This window comes from Chiloscyllium plagiosum, unplaced genomic scaffold, assembly GCF_037043375.1.
Source record: "Chiloscyllium plagiosum isolate Xiang-an unplaced genomic scaffold, Cpla_swu_hap1 HiC_scaffold_13, whole genome shotgun sequence".
In the NCBI taxonomy this organism is placed as follows: Eukaryota; Metazoa; Chordata; class Chondrichthyes; order Orectolobiformes; family Hemiscylliidae; genus Chiloscyllium; species Chiloscyllium plagiosum.
The window spans coordinates 58,534,053-58,554,040 of NW_028270151.1; the positions used below are offsets into that span (position 1 = coordinate 58,534,053).

At 39.9% G+C, this 19,988-nt stretch overlaps 1 protein-coding gene across 1 annotated transcript in view; it reads right to left on the bottom strand.

Moving 5' to 3' along the window:
* Nucleotides 1-14,271, bottom strand: part of otol1b (otolin 1b) — a 31,308-nt gene extending 17,037 nt beyond the window's left edge. The window contains exons 1-2 of the mRNA XM_043702926.2: nt 14,235-14,271; nt 3,955-4,326 (exon numbers count right to left, since the gene is read on the bottom strand). Coding sequence (XP_043558861.2) covers nt 3,955-4,326; nt 14,235-14,271 — 409 coding nt within the window. The remainder of the gene's footprint in view (nt 1-3,954; nt 4,327-14,234) is intronic.
* Between the last annotated feature and the right edge of the window lie 5,717 nt (nt 14,272-19,988).

Below are 19,988 nucleotides of genomic sequence, written 5' to 3' on the forward strand. Positions count from 1 at the left end.
ATCAATAGGTGATTCAATTCATGTTCCAAGTATCTCTAGCTCATCTGGAAGTAGACTAATTGGAGAACTTTATCACATATCACTGCAACTAATTAATGACAAATATGATTATTCAGTCACAGTGCGGAATGAGACATGACCCCTACCCCCGCCCCATCACCACCCCAGGCCACTTGTGTATGGCCTTAGACAACTATCATATCTAAAATTCCTCAACACAACACGGAGAAACAATTTAAAAATCTATAAAGTCTGTGTTTTTAAAAGCTGAATAAATAAGTTCTATGTAGTGAGGATAGAACAAACCAAACGTCAAACATTGTCTTCCAAAAATTGTTTTTTTAGAAGAATTCAGCTCTTTTAAAAATTTGCTGCAAAATTTATGTTTTTTGCTTCATAATTAGAATTTCTAACTTTAGCCATAGCTGTAATAACTTGATTAATATTAGATGGTCAAGCTATTTGGAAGCATTTTTATCTACTTGATTCAGTCCAGAAAAAAAAATGATAAAAGTATTGCTGTGTCAAATTGAAATAAATGCCTCAAATTATATTATTTAAGGAACGTCTTCTGTGAGCATCTGATATTATAGGCACTCCTGGTTACAACCGTCCTGTTCCCTGCACCTTATAAGCAATCTAGTTTTATTAAGTTGAAAAAAAACTTTAAAACTTCAGAAATCTTATCACAATATTTATAGTTCAATGCAATGATTTTGAATACTTAGTTTGATTTTATACACTTTTTTTTCCAACAGAATTGTCACAGCACCCAAGCGAACCATTCAGCTCATCATTTCTGGCTATCTAAATAAGCGTCATGCATTAGCACCATTCTCCTGTCTCTTCCCCATATCATGCACCTTATTTAGACAAAAATGATCACTCAATGCCCTCTTGAATGCCTCAATGGAACTTGTCTCCACCACATTCTATCCATTGCATTCCAGACCTGAACCAATCACTGTGTGAAAAGAAGAATTTCTCACCCCACATTTGCTTCTTTTGCAAATCACTTTAAAGCTGTTCTGTCTCATTCCTGATTCTTTTATGAGTGGAAAAAGTCTATGCTCTTTATCCAAATGTGAAGAATAACAGATACCTGTTCATTGCTTTGATTTTTATGGCAGGCTCTTCCATATTAGACACTCGTGATATTGTTGTGAAAAATGTAAACAAATTGACATTTTCAATTCAGAATAACTCTTAACTGACTGCAAATCAGTTCTCCAGCTGTCTCTACCAGTAGAATTTATAAGTTGACAGCTGAAGTTAGACTGCCATGACTGTGCTGTTTTTGTTCATATCAGACCACTGCTTCAAGAGACACTAACTTTTATTAAGTAATGCGCTGTAGACATTGGAAAAGACCACAACAATGGACAAGGTCAAGGTGGGAAAAGTCTTTTGTAATCAATGATCTTGTTCTGAAATTGAGGGCAATAAATAGTCATTCATTCCACACATAACCCATACTTCAGTTGTTTTGGAGTGCCACTGGGCAGCAAAGATGGAGTAAGCACAAATATGATTCATCATCCTGAGCATCAAAATTCAATCAATTTTCAAAATGAATTTGTATTTCCAGTTGCACTTTAAGATCCCTAAAATATTGATTAAGCTGTCTCATCTTATATTTTTCATTTAGAGAAAATGCCGGATGAAATCATGGATATGAACCAAGAAAATTGCACTTGATCAGGCAATGTTACTCCATTACATGTCTAAAAGTAAATATGAATGGAACATTTACCTCCGCATTGCTTTATGGAGATAATATTGCAGCCAACGATAATGCTAGGGTCCACTGTTATTTGGACATGCTGAATACTTGCATTGTTCTCTTCTGCCCTCATTAATCAATATATATTTGACACTCTTAGTGCTCAGTGACTGAAGCATAAGGAGTTTCATAGATTCTAATGCCTAAATATCAGCTTCCATTAAAAAGGCCAACTGGTCACCCTTAAAGCAAAATTGATTATAATTTTCAATTATGCTCAGGAAAATGCAGAGGCAGACAGAGTTCAACCTTAGAACCAACAATTGAGTATTTATTAACCGGTCAATAGGAAAGAACAATTGAAATAACTGCAGAGTAAAAACAGCAAATTACAGTCCAGGCTCAGGGGTCACACTGAAGAGGTCTATAAAATCCTGAGGGGTATGGATAGGATGAATAGCCAAGGTCTTTTCCTTGTGGGGAGTCCAAAACTAGAGGACATAGGTTTAAGGGGAAAGATTTAAAAGGGACCTAAGGGGCAACTTTTTCTTACAAAAGGTAGTGCATGTATGGAATGAGCTGCCAGAGGAAGTAGTGGAGAAAGCAAGGACTGCAGATGCTGGAGAGTGTGCTGCTGGAAAAGCATAGCTATCAGACAGCATCCAAGAAGCTGGAGAGTCGACGTTTCAAGCATACGCTTTTCTCAGGAATATGGGGATGGCCCAAGGGGAGTGGGCCTGGAGGGTGGAGGTAGCTGGGAATGTGATAGGTAGATGAAGGTGTGGGTGAAAGTGATAGGTTGGAGAGGAGGATGGAGCAGATAAGTGGGAAGGAAGATGGACAGGTAGGACAGATTGAGAGGGCAATGTCGATTTGGAAGGTTGAATCTGGGATAAGGTTGGGGGATGGGAAATGAGGAAGCTAGTGAAATCCACATTGATCCCGTGTGGTTGGAGGGTCCCAAGGCAGACATAAGCGTTTTTCCTCCAGACATCTGGTGGCTAGAGTTTGGCAGTAGAGGAAGCCCGGGACTTGCATGTCCTTGGCATAGTGGGACAGGGAGTTAAATTGTTTGGTGACAGGGCAGCGGAGTTGTTTAGTGTATGTGTCCCAGAGATGTTCTCTGAAACGTTCCGCAAGTTGGTGTCCCGTCTCCCCAGTGTAGAGAAGTTACACATCGAGAGAAACGGACACAGTAGATGAAGTGTGTAGAAGTACAGGTAAATCTGTGTCATTGTGGAAGGATTCTTTGGGGTTTTGTATGAAGGTGAGGGGTGGGGGGAGGTGTAGATGCAGGTTTTGCACTTATTGCGTTGGCAGGGGAAGGTGCCAGGAGGGCAGGGCGGGTTGGTGGGGGTGTGGGCCTAACAGGCGAGTCGCGGAGAGAATGATCTCTATGGAACATAGATAGGGGTGGGGAGGGAAATATATCCCTGGTGGTGGGGGTCTGTTTGTAGGTGGCGGAAATGGTAGAGGATGATGCAATGTATTCGGAGGTTGGGGTGAGTACCGGGTCAGGGGGGGCTGTCCTTGTTGCATTGGGGGAGGGGTTCGAGGGCAAAGGTGCGAGAAGTGGAGGAGATGCACCAGAGGACATCGTCAACCACGTGGGAGGGGTAATTGCAGTCTTTGAAGAAGGAAGTCATCTGGGATGTTCTATGGTGGAATTGGTCCTACTGTGAGCAGAAGTGGTGGAGGCTGGTACAATCACAACATTTAAAAGGCATCTGGATGGGTATATGAATAGGAAAGGTTTAGAGGGATATGGGCCAAATGCTGGCAAATGGGCCTTGGCTAACTTAGAATATCTGGTCAGCATGGACGAATAGGATGGAAAGGTCTGTTCCTATGCTGCACAGCTCTACAACTCCATAAATATGAGAACATTTTTCCACTATATTAAATATTCATGTGTGTTCTATGTCTGAATCACTTTTCAGACACACCATTAGATATTTTGATTAAATTTAAACACCATACTAACAGCATGTTGCTGTTTTCTAGCTGTCAGGAACCCTGTGCATTGAACGTCTAACAAGCCTTAAAACCCCATAGTTTGGAAGACTGATACCAAATCAATGCGGTGCTATTGGCACCAATCCTTGGATCATCGATCTGCAACTTTGCAGGAGCTAATGGTGGTGACCATGGTAAAGGGGAAATGATACACTGGTTCTATAACAGAATGCACAGACTTTACTGTATAAATTCAACTATTGTGTCAATTTTACCTGCTTCGCCAGGTTCTCCCTGTTCACCTTTTTGTCCTGGTACTGGAGGACAGCAGTCACAGCAATTAAAAAGGAACTCATCTGAATCAATAGTAAAATTTCCATTATCTTCAAAAGGCGGTACAGTTGGAAAGGTGTCAAATAAACGTAGAGATGTTGACTTCAATGTGGAACTCTCAGAGGAAAGACCTGAATTATCAGTCCCAAGTTCTTCTGCAGGTACAGTCGAGGTTGGAAATAAAGCCCTCGTAAAAACTTCATCTTTCTTAAATTCAGCTTTTGGTGGTGGTGTACTTTTTGCAACTATTTGTGCTATGAAGAGGAATAACAGAAGGAACTTTGTGTGCCACGGAAGGTTAAACATCCTTGCAGCTGGAAAAGATCAATCAGTATATTAACAGTTAATGGAAATAAGAGACAAGATAAATAACAATGTCAAGGACCATATTAGAATTCACTTTTCAATGTTAGAAAAACTTTTAATTTTTTTTAAAAAAAAGCTTAAATGTGTGCAAAAATATGCAGCTGCAATTTTCAAAAGTTTAATATCAATGTGATACAACTCATGGGGCTCTCCAACACATTCATCAGCATTTATAGCCTCAGTACAGATATGCAGTAACCATCATGGACATGATGGGCAAAATAGACTCCATCTGTGTTGTAACTATTCTAATAGACAGTTAAAGTGCTCATCAGTAACACTGTTTAGACAAGGGTATAAATACCATTATTTAACAATGAACAAAATTGTAACTGTGTCACCCAAACAAAAATGACCATATTTTTCTATGTTTGCAATGGGCTGGATCTTCTTTTGCACATGGAAGCGAGACAGGTAGTGGTGTGCATTGAAAATTACATTTTTGGAAGTAGTCATTGGTTGACAATACCTTTGGAAAGCGAAGCGAAATTGAAAGGATGAACAAGGGGATTTGGGAACCTAGAAGTCTCCAATTAATTGGTTGTGGATTCTGAGAAGCCGCTGCTATTATGGAGCCATCAGGGTGAATGGACATAGGTCAACGTAATCATGAAGCAAAGAATTATGCTCAGCTGCTCAAGCAGTGGCACAGAGGAGCTAAGCGGCTTCCATTTGTGAGTGGAGTGGCAGGATTCCAGAAATCGATGTAAGTTTGCTGGCATTACTTGAGGACCAGATGTTGGCAGGGGAAGCTCCAGTGAACAAATGAGTGCCAACTGATAGAGTTCAAATGGGAGTCACTCCAGCAAAATAGCAAAGAGAAAATTCATGAGGAGACCACAAGAGCACAGCAAAAGAGCTACAAGGGGATGAAGGCACTAATCTAAGGATTGGGATTGCTGGCTAAGAGTCAACTATCTGCAAATGACAGAGCACAGCTGGTGAGAGACCATAGTCAAGATATTTATGTTCTGGTACATAAAGACCAAATGTCATATGACCCACAGATACCCCTACTTGCAACCATCAAGGTGATCAATATGCTGCATTTTTATACATCTGAGGATCATCTACAAAGCTGAATGACACCTCACAGTCTGCAGCTTATCATGCCATCAGGTAGGTCATAGATGCCATATTCCAGAGGATAGATGCCTATTCCACCACAACAGATGGATCTGCACAGGCATAAGCAACATTGGGCTTTGTCACCAATGAATCCCTCAGGTTCAGGAAGTCATGTTTTCCCCCATAGGCCATCAATGCACCTGTAAATTAGCCAGTTTCCTGAACAGAAAAGGTTTCCAGTAAATGAATATCCAGCTGGTCATTGACCACAGGAAGCACATTCGCAGATCTACTGCCAACCCCCTGGAATCCCCCATGCTTCCTTTATCTGAGAGAGTCTTCTTTGGACCTACATCCAGAAGCCACAAAATAAAACAAACTATGGATGCTAAAGATCTGAAACAAAAACAGAAATTGCTGGAGAAACTCGGCAGGTCTGGCAGCAGTGGAGAGAAAGCACTGTTAATGTTTCAGGTTCATTGACCTTTTCCAGTTCTGAAGAAGATCTGACTCCCCTTGAGCATCCAGTTATGAATGGAAAAAGGTGCTCCAACCAGAGTCATCCATTAACACAAACCTGTACTGAGCAGACCTTTCGCATCTTCACGGTGGCACAGTGGAGGGTGGCACAGTGGCAGTGGTTAGCACTGGGTACAATTCCCGCCTCGGGCAACTGTCTGTGTGGAGTTTGCACATTCTCCCAGTGTCTGTGTGGGTTTCCTCCAGGTGCTCCCGTTTCTTCCCACAGTCCAAAGATGTGCAGGTTAGGTGATTTGGCTGTGCTAAATTGCCCTTAGTGTTAGGTGAATAAGTAAAGGTAGGGGAATGGGTCTGGGTGGGTTGCTCTTTGGAGGGTCGGTGTAGACTTGTTGGGCCGAAGGGCCTGTTTCCACACTGTAAGTAATCTAATCTTGAAAATATCCTTCCATTGCTTTGACAGTCATGTGGTCTTCTCCAGCATGAGCCAGCCAGAGTATCTCACATTTGTATTGAATATGTTTACATTACATTTAACTACTAATCGGAAACTTCTACTTTTACAGTGTAAATGAAAATAAGCTAAACTTTTACTGGGAGAGAACACACTGCACTTTGTATGCCAGGACAGAGCTTCATGCAATCATGCTAACACACTTTTCTCCTGTCTATTGGCTTTTAATTAAATTTGGAGAACACAGGGAAGCTTATCTGTGTTTAAAGGATTGAATCGTGGAGGATGGAAATTCACAAGCACGTGCCTCTTCCCTCAGTAACAGTAACGAAATATAATTGACATCAAGATCAAAAAGTTAGCCTTGCAGCCTATATGAAACAAGGCACCTTAAAAGCAAAACAACATGTTGAAAGTTACTTTAAGAACTATAAAACACCATGTTATCTGAATACCAAGAACAATACTACACAAGATCACTTTAAGATTAGATTCTCTACGGTATGGAAACAGGTCATTTGGTCCAACAAGTCCACACTGACCCTTCAAAGAGTAACCCAACCACACCCATTCCCCTACCCTATATTTACCCCTGACTAATGCACCTAAAACACTATGGGTAATTTTGCATGACCAATTCACCTGATCTGCACATCTTTGGATTGTGGGAGGAAACCCACACAGACACGGGGAGAATGTGCAAATTCCACACAGACAATCGCCAGAGGGTGGAAGCAAATCAGAGTCCCTGGTGTTGTGATGCAGCAGTGCTAACCACTGAGTCACCAAGCCACTCAAGTGAAGACAAGAGACAAGGGCTTGTCTCGGATTTGAACACAGGACATCTAGCATCTCGACACTATAGAAAACCCTAAGTCAGAATCTTACCCCTAGACTAACAAGCCACAGGCTAAAATGGATTTTTGCCCCCGTCACAGGAGGAACCATTGATGAGGGAAGGAGTTTCTATAAGCTGTGTCCCAAAGCTTGGCACAAGCCACTAACTGAAGCTGCAGTGGCCGCTTTCAGCTGGCAGCGGGGAGTTGGAGACAATGGGGTCACATCCTGCTGTGTGTCCCTGTCTCGCTTCGTGTGGAGTCAGGGTGAATCATGGATGAGTTCATGGGTGAATCACGGGTGCAATGTCAGTACGTGTTCGGTCTCAATGCTTGATCTGAAATATTTGAGGCTCTGTACCTGAGTGGGCTTGAGCCACCAAGCTTTCAGCCAAACATACTTACCAACTGAGACACGGAGGACCAACATTAGACATGCAAATTCCCCTAAATCAGGGATCTGAAGGGCCGTTGGATGGCTAGACTTCTCACTAATTTTCCTGCTAACATCAACAAGAGTATCAGAGACCTGAGGAGCCACAAACACCCAGAAGGAAAGGACCACAAACTGCCAAGGTCTTTCTCAAGAAACTACCTGGAATACTTCATCCGTGATGCTGGTAACGGTGAGATTCAAACTCATAATTTGATAGAGACTGGAGCTTAAATCCATCACCTTAGACCACTCAGCCACACTACCACACACTTGTGGCATTAAAAATACTAAAGTTGATTAAGGTTTTCACAAGGTCCCATATAACAGTTTTTTCATACTTTTCCAGAAGGTAGTTGAGTAAGGTGTCACAAAGATGCTAGATAGCACAAACTAGAAGCTCACCGTATTGTGAAAAATGGGATTATTGTGGATTAAGAATTGGTTCATACACAGACGTCAGAGTAGGATGAACAGGTCTTTTTTAGACTGGAAAGGTGCAATTAATGGAGGAGGCTACAGAGTGTATCCAAATTTGCTGATGATGCTAAAATATGTGAGATAGCATGTTGTGATGAGGGCATAAGGAATCTGCAAAAACTTAGCAGCTGGAGTTTAATGTAGAAACATGTGAGGTCTTGCACCTTTGGTAGGAAGAATTAAAAGGCAGATTACTACTAAAATGGAGAGAGACTCCAAAAAAGGGTAGCCTGGAGGAATCTGAGGTTTTTATGTATGAAACACAAAATGTTAGCATGCAAGTGCAGCAAGTAATTACAAAGTCAAAAGGAATGTTGAACTTTATTGCAATAAGTTTATTGCTTATTTTTAAACTCTATTAAAAATAAGGAAAGGCCTTGTTACAACTGTACAGAATGTTGGTGAGGCCACATCTGGAGTATTGCATATACTTTCGGTCCCAAAATTTAAGCAAGGATATACTGGCATTAGAGGCAGTTCAAAAGAGATTGACTCGGCTGATTACTGAGATGGAGGTGATGATGTATCGAGAACAGCTAAACAATTATTTACTAGAACTTAGAAGAATGAGGATCCTTTTGAAGCATGTAAAATTTTGAAGAGGCTTGACAAGATAAACATTGAGAAGATATCTCCACAAATGAAGAATCTCAAACTAGAGAAAATAATTCCTGCAAATCGTGGTACTCGTTTAAAACTGAGATGCAAAGGAATTTCTTCTCTTGAAGAGTGATGAATATCTGGGATTCTTTATTCCAGAGAGTTAAGGAGGCCAGATTACTGAAAACATTTAAAGATAAGATGGATAGATTATTGAAATACTGAAGAGTGGAGGGCTATGAGGAGCTGGCACTAAAGAGGATTTGGGGCCTTAGTAAATGAACCATGATGTTATATAGTCATACAGCACCAAAACAAACCCTTCAATCCAAACAGTCCAGCCCGACTATAATCCCAAACTGAACTAGCCCTACCAGCCTACACTTGACCCATTATCCTCCAAACATTTCTTATTCATGTACTTATCCAAATGTCTTTTAAACATTGTACCCTCGTCCACCACTTGCTCTGGAAGTTCACTCCACATGAAAACCATTCTGTGTAAAAAGGTTGCCCTAATGTCCTTTTTATATCTTTCTCCTCTCACCTTAAACATATGCCCCTTAGTTTTGAACTCCCACACCCTACAGAAAAGACATCTGCCATTCACCTTATCACATGATTTTATAAACCTCTATAAGGTCACCTTTCAACCTTCTATGCTCCAGTGAAAAGTCCTAGTATCTCCTTATAACTCAAGCCCTCCATTCCTGGCAACATCCTAGTAAATATTTTCTGAATCCTCTGCAGCTTAATAATATCCTTCCTATAACAACAAGGTGACCAGAATGGGACACAGTACTCCAAAACAACAACATCCTGGACAACCTCAATATGTCATCCCAAATCCTATATTAAAAGGTCTGAATAAAGAAGGCAAATGCCTTCTGAACCACCCTGTCTACCTATGATGCAAACGGCAGTGTAGGCTCCAGGAGCAAAACGCTGCTCCTATTTATTATGTTTCTTATGTTGTACATCTCAACCTGCAGATTATTCAGAGACAAGGGGGGGATCTGACTTCAGGGTTCTACTTCAATATCTGATTCAATGAGCCCACTTTGCATTGATGCAACAGCTACATAATAACTACAACATCAGTAAGGTGCAATAATTATTGTTCATTGATAGAACTAAAATTCAAATTAAAATAGGATTGAACTAAAAATAATTCAGAACAATTAGTAATTTTTCCTAATCAGTAATAGTTTCAAAATGGAATAAGAATAGATGAGGACAATGGGGAAAAGTATCTTAAAATGATTCACAATGAGAAGAATTTCAGTAGCAGCGAGATGAATGATGTGGCAATCAGTCTTGGGCTGTGCGAGTTGAGGGAAATATTTTGGTCAGAACAACATGAAATACAAGCTTACACTTCTTCTGAATAGTGAAATGCAACCCTGGCTATCTAACTGATTCCCTGGGACAAAGAAACATAGGCTAGATTTTTACTCCCGGCCAAGACTGACATTGGAGACTAGCTGGCATTAAGAATAGCCTTGCCAGCCAGAATGGTTTCCAGCTTCAAGACATTTTTGCAGAGAGGTAATGAAGGAGGAGAGTGCAGCAGGACTACCCAGTGGGTTGCCAACTTATGTTAAGATTAAGATTTTTCCATTGGTGCCTACAGGTCCCAAATGGCAGAAGATTGTTCAGAAATCTAGAGACAGCCTCCTGGAGGCAGACCCGTGGATGGGAAATCACTCCCTGCCTGCCTGGGTGCATAAATGGTTGCAGGACATGCTGTGAAGGACTCCCCTACTGCTTCAATTTGATGGCCTGGCTAAGAGCCAATTTTTAATTGAAGTTTAAAAATTTAGAGAGAAGGCACTTCTATTTTGAAAAAGCCTCACCTTTAATTACAGGCATCATGACATACTGCTGCTTTCTTGATGGAGAAGTCAAACTGACCTGCCAGTTTTAAGAACAAGCCCACCACCCTGTCTGTTGATCTCCCTATTGCCTTTTGTTAAATGTCCCTTGAAAACATAAGTCAGCAACTCTTTCTAAGGAGCCTAAAACAATCCCAACCCTTTTACTACCCTGAAATAATAAACCAATATGTTTAAATTGTGGAATGGGGCTCCAACCCAAGTCCACTGTTTCAAACCAAGAGAGCATAATCAACAAAACCTATGTTTGTACAGCAGATTTCTATATTTGCCTTAGCGAGTTTTGCGAAGATTTGTAGCTCAGTCAAGGTTCTGGATATAGGTTTGCTCGCTGAGCTCGAAGGTTCATTTCCAGATATTTCGTCACCCTATTAGGTAACATCTTCAGTGGGCCTCAGGCGAAGCACTGCTATTAGTTCCTGCTTTCTATTTATATGTTTGGGTTGGTGATGTTATTTCCTGTGGTGATGGTATTTCCTGTGGTGAAGTCACTTCCTGTTCTTTTTCTCAGGGGGTGGTAGATGGGGTCTAACTCGATGTGTTTGTTGATAGGGTTCCGGTTGGAATGCCATGCTTCAAGGAATTCTCATGCGTGTCTTTGTTTGGCTTGTACTAGGATGGATGGGACAACACCAACCCAACAAAACCCAAACATATAAATAAAAAGCAGGAACTATCAGCAGTGCTTCGCCTGAGCCAACTGAAGGTATTACTTAGTAGGGTGACGAAATGTCTGGAAGTGAACCTTCCAGCTCAGTGAGCAAACCTACGTCTATATTTGTCTATTTGGCCATGGAAAATGTATTTGTTTTCTCCATGGCATCTTTGAGAAAACATACATTTTCTTTGCATTATTAAGAACTGAAATTATTATTTTGGATTAGTGGAATCAGTGTTGCATTCAAAATTAAATACAAATGATGAATTGCCACATTTCAGTTGTGATTACTCAGTTGCAGTTATATGTACTAATATTTTTGCCTCACTGCACAAAAAATATTTGGGGAAAATGAAAATGTCAAGCTCATCTTTCAGTTATAAATCAGCAAGAGAATTATACTCCATGAAGTTTGGATGTAGAGCAGACTATTGGCTAAATGCTGTGAATAACTATAATTCAAAAGGTATTGTGATGCAAACCATGTGATACATCCAATACCATTTATTGAAAGTTTTAATTTTTTTTAGTTTTTGTATTAGTAAGATGCGGGCTTTGCAGATGTCTAAATTTAATAATAAACTTGTTAGTATCTCTGTGTCTATTTTGATTTCTTTTAAAACAGTTTTTGAAGCCTGGCTTTAAAAGGAATGGATTTCCTATATCTTAGATCATTTTGTGAATGTGCGAGTAAAATAGTGGGACTTCAAGGTTTGGTAGAGATTCCTGAAACGTACTTTTTTTTAAGATTAAGGGAAACACTTACAGTTTGGAGAGACAGAGGTTCTGTTTTTAGATCTACTTAAAATTCAGACAGTCCAGAGAAATGTTTGAATGAATATGGTTGTACAGACTAGGGGTCCTGGGAGAAAATATACAGAACTGGGTTACCTTACAGTGAAGGATTAGTCTTTGTCCCAGGTCAGAAATGTAGAGGTAGAACCCTAAAAAGGTTACTTAAAGGTGAATATGTTTAAGCTCAGGAGTGTAATAGCTTCAGGAAGAGTCTGTCTGTAGTTCCAGTCTATAAGTTAAAATCACAAGTGACTTTAGCCTATTGAGCTGAGACTCCACTGTGAGTATTATGTCAATGGTGTCTTTGGGAACGAGGCAAGGTGTGTTTTTGGATACTATACCAAGGCTGTGTTTTGCTTACTGTCCAAAGGCTGTTTATTTTATTTTCAATTTATAAAGAAGGGTTTTAGGATTGATAATTAAAAATGCAATCTGTGTTCAAACATTGTTTATTCCTGTTAAAAGCAGCTGGTTTGCTTTATTCTATCTTCGTTATTTCTTTTGTTAATAAACCATTTTATTGTTAAAGCAGAAATCTGCAACATTTTGAGCTTATGTTTCAGCGAGAGAAAAACAAAACATGATCAATCAAGCAAGGTGCCTGTCCAGAGTCTGACTTTTTCAGTAAAAACATCAGCTGATATCTTAACAACATTCACAGTCTTGGTATCTAGAGACCATGTTCAGCAAGAAGTTTTCTTTTGCTTTCAGTTATTGTTTTTAAATGTAACAAACATAGACATCTGTGTTTCATTTTACTGATATCCATTGCTTGTGCACTTCCTGAACCCTAGCACAGATTTTTATAATTGTCTCAAAGTTTAAAAATAAATAACAATACAGATTAAAGGGTGTCAATCTGGTCTATTATTACCCTTGGACATTGAAAAACAAAATGTGCAGTATGACTGCAGAATTCTGGTTCAACTCCATTACTTTAAGGAAAATGCTTGGGAAGATATTGAGTCACACTTGGTGAATGTTATTTGCAAATGTTTGCTTTGTCCATGCTACAATTTAGATAATGAACAATGAGGTAAGCGGGAACAGTGCAGAATAAGCAGGGTAACAGAATTATCAACCATTTCAAACAGCAAGTCATGGCCATTAACTTTTATTGGTTTTCCCCATTCACAAGTAAAAGAGAGAAACTAAATCTTTGCCATTCCTCTTAGATCACTGGGTGTTGGTCATGGTTCTTGCAATAGAGCACTTTTAGAAGTATTTGAAAGCAGTGGTCTAACTAGAGTATCACTGAGCAGTTCTCCATTCCACTTATATAAATTGCATTAACAAGGCATAAACACAGTGGCTGTTGTTTCCAGCATTTACTGGTACTGTGTATCTACACTAATGCAAGATTTTAATGACAAAGGGTTATTTTGCTTCCATCAAGGTAACCAAAAACCTACAGTTATCCAAAAACAACTCAAGTCTTTGTTGCAAGATGTAACCTAAGGATGTTTTAGGTTTGCTCTATTGGTTCTGCAAAGCCATTGAAACAGAACGTTTGTTCCTCCTTTACAGAATGATAGAGTTGAGTGATTCCTATCACTTCCGAGTACACTTCAAATGTTGCTAAAATGTTTTTTTTTAAACTGAGTTTGAGAATTAACAGCAACCCTGAAGTGGTACTCTGTAAGGTAACAAGTGAAAACGTTCACATTTCTACAAGTCATAGTCAGTGAATATTACTTTCTTTTTACAGCTTTGAAATGCCCACAAATCTTCCGAACAACGCTGATAAACGCGATAAAATAAACCCAGAATATATGAGACTTTAAACTCCCTTCCAAGATGATCTGTAATGCACCGTTTCCTACAGGTGTCCAATGCTTTAACTTATTTCCACATTCAGAGGCACATTATCTCAACATTTACATCTGTGCAACACAAACATGTTCTTTTCTAATTTAGGAATGTTTAGCATAAACTTTCCCCCCATTAAAGTTAAGAGTAATAGAGGTAATTCGCGATTTCAAGAGCTGTTAAAGTTGACTTTTAGATTTTTTTTGTTAACGATTACAACGCGAAATAATATACTTTTGTAAAATCTAGACTCCCAGTGTTGAAATACATGGTAACGTTGATCTTGCAGAGTAAATAATTCTACTACCGACAGCAAAAGTACTGAAGCTAGCACCAAGTTTATTGGCATACCTGTTGGAATGTTTCCTTCACCATTTATCCCAATCATCTAGACCAATCCGCCCCAAATGAAATGCATTTCCCCATCCATTGATTGATTTATTTATTGCTTTTTAGGCCCGAGCCAATGGCAATGCATGAGGTATTTGCAGAGGCAGGGGATTGGCTATTTTTTTCTGAACATTTTCTCTACCCAAACTCCAGTGATTAGCCAGAAACCAGTCCTTTTTTTTTTCACGGATGTCTTTTTGCAGTTCAATTACTTTTCTACTGTTTGGTGGGGATGAAGGTTCTTTAAAAATCTAATAGACTGTATGAATCCAGTTTGGAAACCTCAGGTTACGTGTAATTTCACCATAATATTTGCAGGCAGGAAAATGCTAAAATAAACTCACTTGATGATTTCAACGTGGAAGTACACATTTTCATTTTTATAGACTGAATGTATAATACTATCTTAGTATTTTCTTAGTACTTTCTGCTGTAAGATTTAGGCGATTAATGCCCAAAAGAATTAATTCTGATCCTAAGTTCAGAACCATGCTACGTCATCAAGATCGCAGTTTAGCATTTCATACCAATAATTCCATATTTCTGGTTTTTTTAAACAATCAATTTGAAAACGTTATTTTTGTATGATCAAAGTTCACTACAAAAATGCCCTGAGATTTTGCCGAGCTAAGACTTGTTCCATTCTTGGCAAATCTAAAGAAATGGGTAATGTTGTGATTTAGTGAAATTTGTGGAGTAGGCTGGCCACTGCCACGAAGAGATTGCATTCGCTTTAACGGCGGCAGAATCGTTAACTGGTACAGGCCAATTTCGGGCTTTCAAAATAAAAACAGATATGCCGGTCTGCTGCTCTCTGTGGAGATGGGAGATGGTTTCAGATCAATAACCTCTCATCAAACCTGTACTCTACGATTACACATGTGGAAGAGTTTATGGAGATGTGATACTAATATTGAAATCTAAAGATGTATTTAATGATGAGAACTTTTGATTTAAAAGGAGCAGGACTTGGTTTTTAGGCCCTCGAGCCTGTCCCGCCAGTGAGTCACGGCTGATCTCCATCTAATTCCATATTTCCATATTTGCCCCATATCCCTTCATACCTTTCATGAGCAAAAGTCTTTCCGTCTCAGGTTTGTAATTCATAATTGTCAAACACCAATTGTCATTTTCATAGGAGAGTTCCAAACTTACATCACCCTTTCTGAACAGAGATATTTCATCATGTCATTTCTGAAGTTCTGGCTGTTTTAGTCATAGAATCATAGAGTCATATAACTCCGAAATCCTTCTGTCCAATTCGTCCATGCCGATCAGTTTTCCTGAATTGAACTAGCCCCATTTGCCTGCATTTGGCCCATATCCCTCTGAACCTTTCCTATCCATTCACCAGTCCGAATGTCTTTTACAAGTTATAATTGTACCAGACTCCATCACTTCCTCTGTTTCCATACACACACCACCCTCTATGTGAAAACGTTGCCCCTAGGGTCCCTTTTAAACTTTTCTCCTCCCACTTTATAACAATTTCACCTAGTTTTGAACTTCCCTCCTCTAAAGAAAAGACCTTGGCTGTTCATCTTATCCATGTCCGTGGTGACTTTATAAAGCTCAGTAAGGTCACCCCTCAGCCTCCTATGCTCTAGGTAAATAAGTCCCAGCCTACCCAGTCTCTCCTTGAAACTCATCGCACTCCAGTCTCAGTAATATCCTTGTAAATATATTCTACACCCTTTCCAGTTTACAGCTTTAGTTCCAGGCTCCCTGTCTGGAGAAATAGGTAGAATTGAACATAAGTAGAATAAATTCAATGGTATTGTATTTTAATGTCATTTCTATTGCAAATACTGATGCGTTACATCCAGAACCTCAGCCTGAGCTACAAATCTTTTCAAAACTCGCTAACTGATGCGAAGATATTTAACTTGAGCAGGATAGTTTTCTAGCTTGCAACTTAACTGTAGACGAGATGTTCTGTGCAATTTACAATGGGATATTCTGGATGCTTATTATTTCTTCATTAAAAAGTAAGTTATCTTTAAAGTCAATCTAATATTATGCATTACAACAGTTTCTTAAAGGCTGGGAAGCGGCCTGCTTTGCGCAATGTTCACGGGACTACTAACCTGGTATTTACTGGAATGGAAGGGATAATGGAGGCCAAGCCGAATGTCGAAGATTAGCTGCAGCGTCTGCAAAAATGTCAAATTTACAATGATGCGAAAATATCCGATGTTTTAAAAGACATTTCTACAAATACAATGCAAATTAAATGATTATGATTATTGAAGCAAACATTTTCAAGAAATATTTTGGGGGAGAGTCTTAAACTCATTATTATAAGAAGAGGAACAAAAATAAGAAAGCTTTTTGGCAATGATTCTATGTATTGGACGTTTCTCTTCATCGGTGTTAAGATTGAAGACACCATAGTTTTACAAATAAGGAAGAGTTAATCTAATTCTAAAGAATGCTGCCTAGGGAGGTCAGACTATGTTTTCCTCCACTGGCCAATTTTGGTGCCTCTGGAAATTAGATTTCAACTCAGGGCGGTATGATGGTATCATTGGCTCTTTTCTCGTCAAAAGCTGTTAAGAGTTTCTGTAAAAGCTGGATCTGCTGGTGTCAATTTAGTTGCAACAAGCCTGATAGATGTCTTTAATTTGAACATCAGCTAATCTAGTTGTGGCGCTACGAAGAGACAAATGTAAAGTTGTGCTGCTCTGAAACTAGACATGAAACACTGAAACAAGTTCGGGGAAGGAGAGGTTATTGGCCCAGAGAGAAATAATGAAACCTATATTTCCATGTTAACGAGCTTTCAGAATTGGAACATGGTCAGATAGGTGATTAAACTCAGACAGGTGATTGAAGTCCCAGGATACATAGTTTCCATACAGTAATTAAATAGCGTGCAAGGGCAAGCAACAATCGCATCCGGGAATTGACGGCTGGGTAAGAAAGGCAATTTTTGGTTGTTTAAAAATCCGGACAGGGAAGATAGATAATTAAGTGTCTTTAAAAAAAGATTCACGAGGTTTTAATTACTGAGGTATTGATTTAGGAAACCGCAGACAGAAAAGTTAATAAGAAACGCGCTTTGTCAGACGTGAAGAAGATAACTTTTGCATTTGGATGTTGACCAACCAACAAAGGCAAGAACTATATGAGATCTAATCTCATGAATGTAAAGGGAGAAATAGAGAACTACCTCTAATCCATTCAACACGATATAATTAAAACTATAATGTTCAAGATAGAACCATAATGCTCAAGAAGAGTTACCCAGTAACATTTCTAAGCCGGATAGTGTGTGACTTACAGAGAAACCTATTGGGCTAGTGATCCCTTTTAGCTGCGGCCTCTTTTTTCCTTCTCGGTGGGAGAGATCAGATGTGGAAGGAGCCACTCTGAGTTACCAAATAATCTAGATGGTGCAATTTGCTACTGTGCATCAACGATAAAGGGAATGAACATTTAAGATGATGCATGGGGTACCAATCAAGTGAAGACTTTATCTTGGGTGGAGACACACATCTTATTTTATTAGACTTACTGCACAGGCAAATGGAGAATATTACATCATACTTCTGAATTGTACCCCATAGATAGTGGATAGGTTTTGGGGGATGAATTACTGAGGGCAGAATTGTTAGCTTCTGACCAGGTCTTGCAACCACATATACTTAAAGGTCCACACTGGTCTAATTCAATTTCTGGTCAATGGTGACCCTCAGGATGTTGATTGGGGTGGGATTTAGTGGTGGCAATATCATTGTATGTTGAGGAGGAATGGTTAGATACGTTGTGGTTGGAGATGATCATCACCTGACACTTGAGTGGCATAAGTGTTACTCACTAGAGTCACTACAGATGTACAGCACGAAAACCTGTCCATGCCGACCAGATATCACAACCCAATCTAATCCCACCTGCCAGCACCTGGCTCATATCCCTCCAAACCCTTCCTATTCATATACCCATCCAAATGCCTTTTAAATGTTGCAGTTGTACCAGCCTCCACCACTTCCTCTGGCAGCTCATTCCATACACATACCATCCTCTGTGTGAAAGTTGCCGCTTAGATGTCTTTTATATCTTTCCCCTCTCACCCTAAACCTCCACCCTCTAGGTCTGGACTCCACCCCCACCCAGGGAAAAGACTTTGTCTATTGATCCTATCCATGGCCCTCATGACTTTATAAAACTTGATAAGGTCACCTCTCAGCCTCTGACGCTCCAGGGAAAACAGCCCGAGCCTATTCAACCTTTCCCTATAACTCAAATCTTCCAACACTGGTAATATCCTTGTAAATCGTTTCTGAACCCTTTCAAGTTTCACAACATCGTTCCAATAGGAAGGAGACCAGAATTGCACGCAATATTCCAAAAGTGGCCCAACCAATGCCCTGTACAGCCTCAACATGACCTCTCAACTCCTGTACTCAAAACTCTGACCAATAAATGAAGGCATACAAAACATCTTCTTCACTATCCTATCTACCTGCAACTCCACTTTCAAGGTGCTATGAACCTACGCTCCAAGGTCTCTTTGTTCAGCAACATTTCCGAGGATCTTCCCATTAAGTGTATAAATCCTGCTAAGATTTGCTTTCCCAAAATGCAGCACCTCGCATTTATCTCAATTAAACTCCAGCTGTCACTTCTCAGCCTATTGGCCCATCTGATCAAGATCCCATTGTAATCTGAGGTAACCTTCTTCGCTGTCCACTACACCTCTAATTTTTGTGTCATCTGAAAACTTACTAACTATATCTCTTATGCTGACATCCAAATCATTGATATAAATGATGAAAAGTAGTGGACCCAGTACCGATCCTTGTGGCACTCCACTGGTCACTGGCCTCCAGTCTGAAAAACAACCCTCCACCACCACCCTCTGTCTTCTACCTTTGAGCCCGTTCTGAATCCAAATGGCTAGTTCTCCCTGTATTCCATGAGATCTAACCTTGATAATCAGTCTCCCATGGGGAACCTTGTCAAACACCTTATTGAAGTCTATATCGTTCAAATCTATTGCTCTGTCCTCATCAATCCTCTTTGTTACATCTTCAAAAAATTCAATCAAGTTTGTGAGACATGATTTCTCATGCACAAAGCCATGTTGGCTATCCCTAATCAAGCCTTGCCTTTCCAAATACATGTACATACTATCTCTCAGGATTCCCTCCAACAACTTGCCCACCAAGCTCCCTGGTCTATAGTTCCCTGGCTTTTCCTTACCACCCTTCTTAAACAGTGGCACCACATTAGCCAACATTCAGTCTTCCGGCACCTCACCTGTGACTGTCGATGAAAAAATAGCACACAAGAGGCCCAGCAATCACTTCCCTAGCTTCCCACGCCTGATCAGTTCCTGGGGATTTATCCACTTTTATGCGTTTCAAGACATCCAGTTCTCCCTCCTCTATAATATGAACATTTTTCAAGATGTCACCATCTATTTCCATACATTCTATATCTTCCATATCATTTTTCACAGTAAATACTGATGCAAAGTACTCGTTTAGTATCTCCCCCATCTCCTGCGGCTCCACACAAAGGCTGCCTTGCTGATCTTTGAGGGGCCCTATTCTCTCCCTAGTTTCTCTGTTGTCCTTAATCTATTTGTAAAAACCATTTGGATTCTCCTTAATTCTATTTGCCAAAGCTATCTCATGTCCCCTTTTGTCACTCCTGATTTCCCTCTTAAGTATACTCCTACTGCCTTTATACTCTTCTAAAGATTCACTC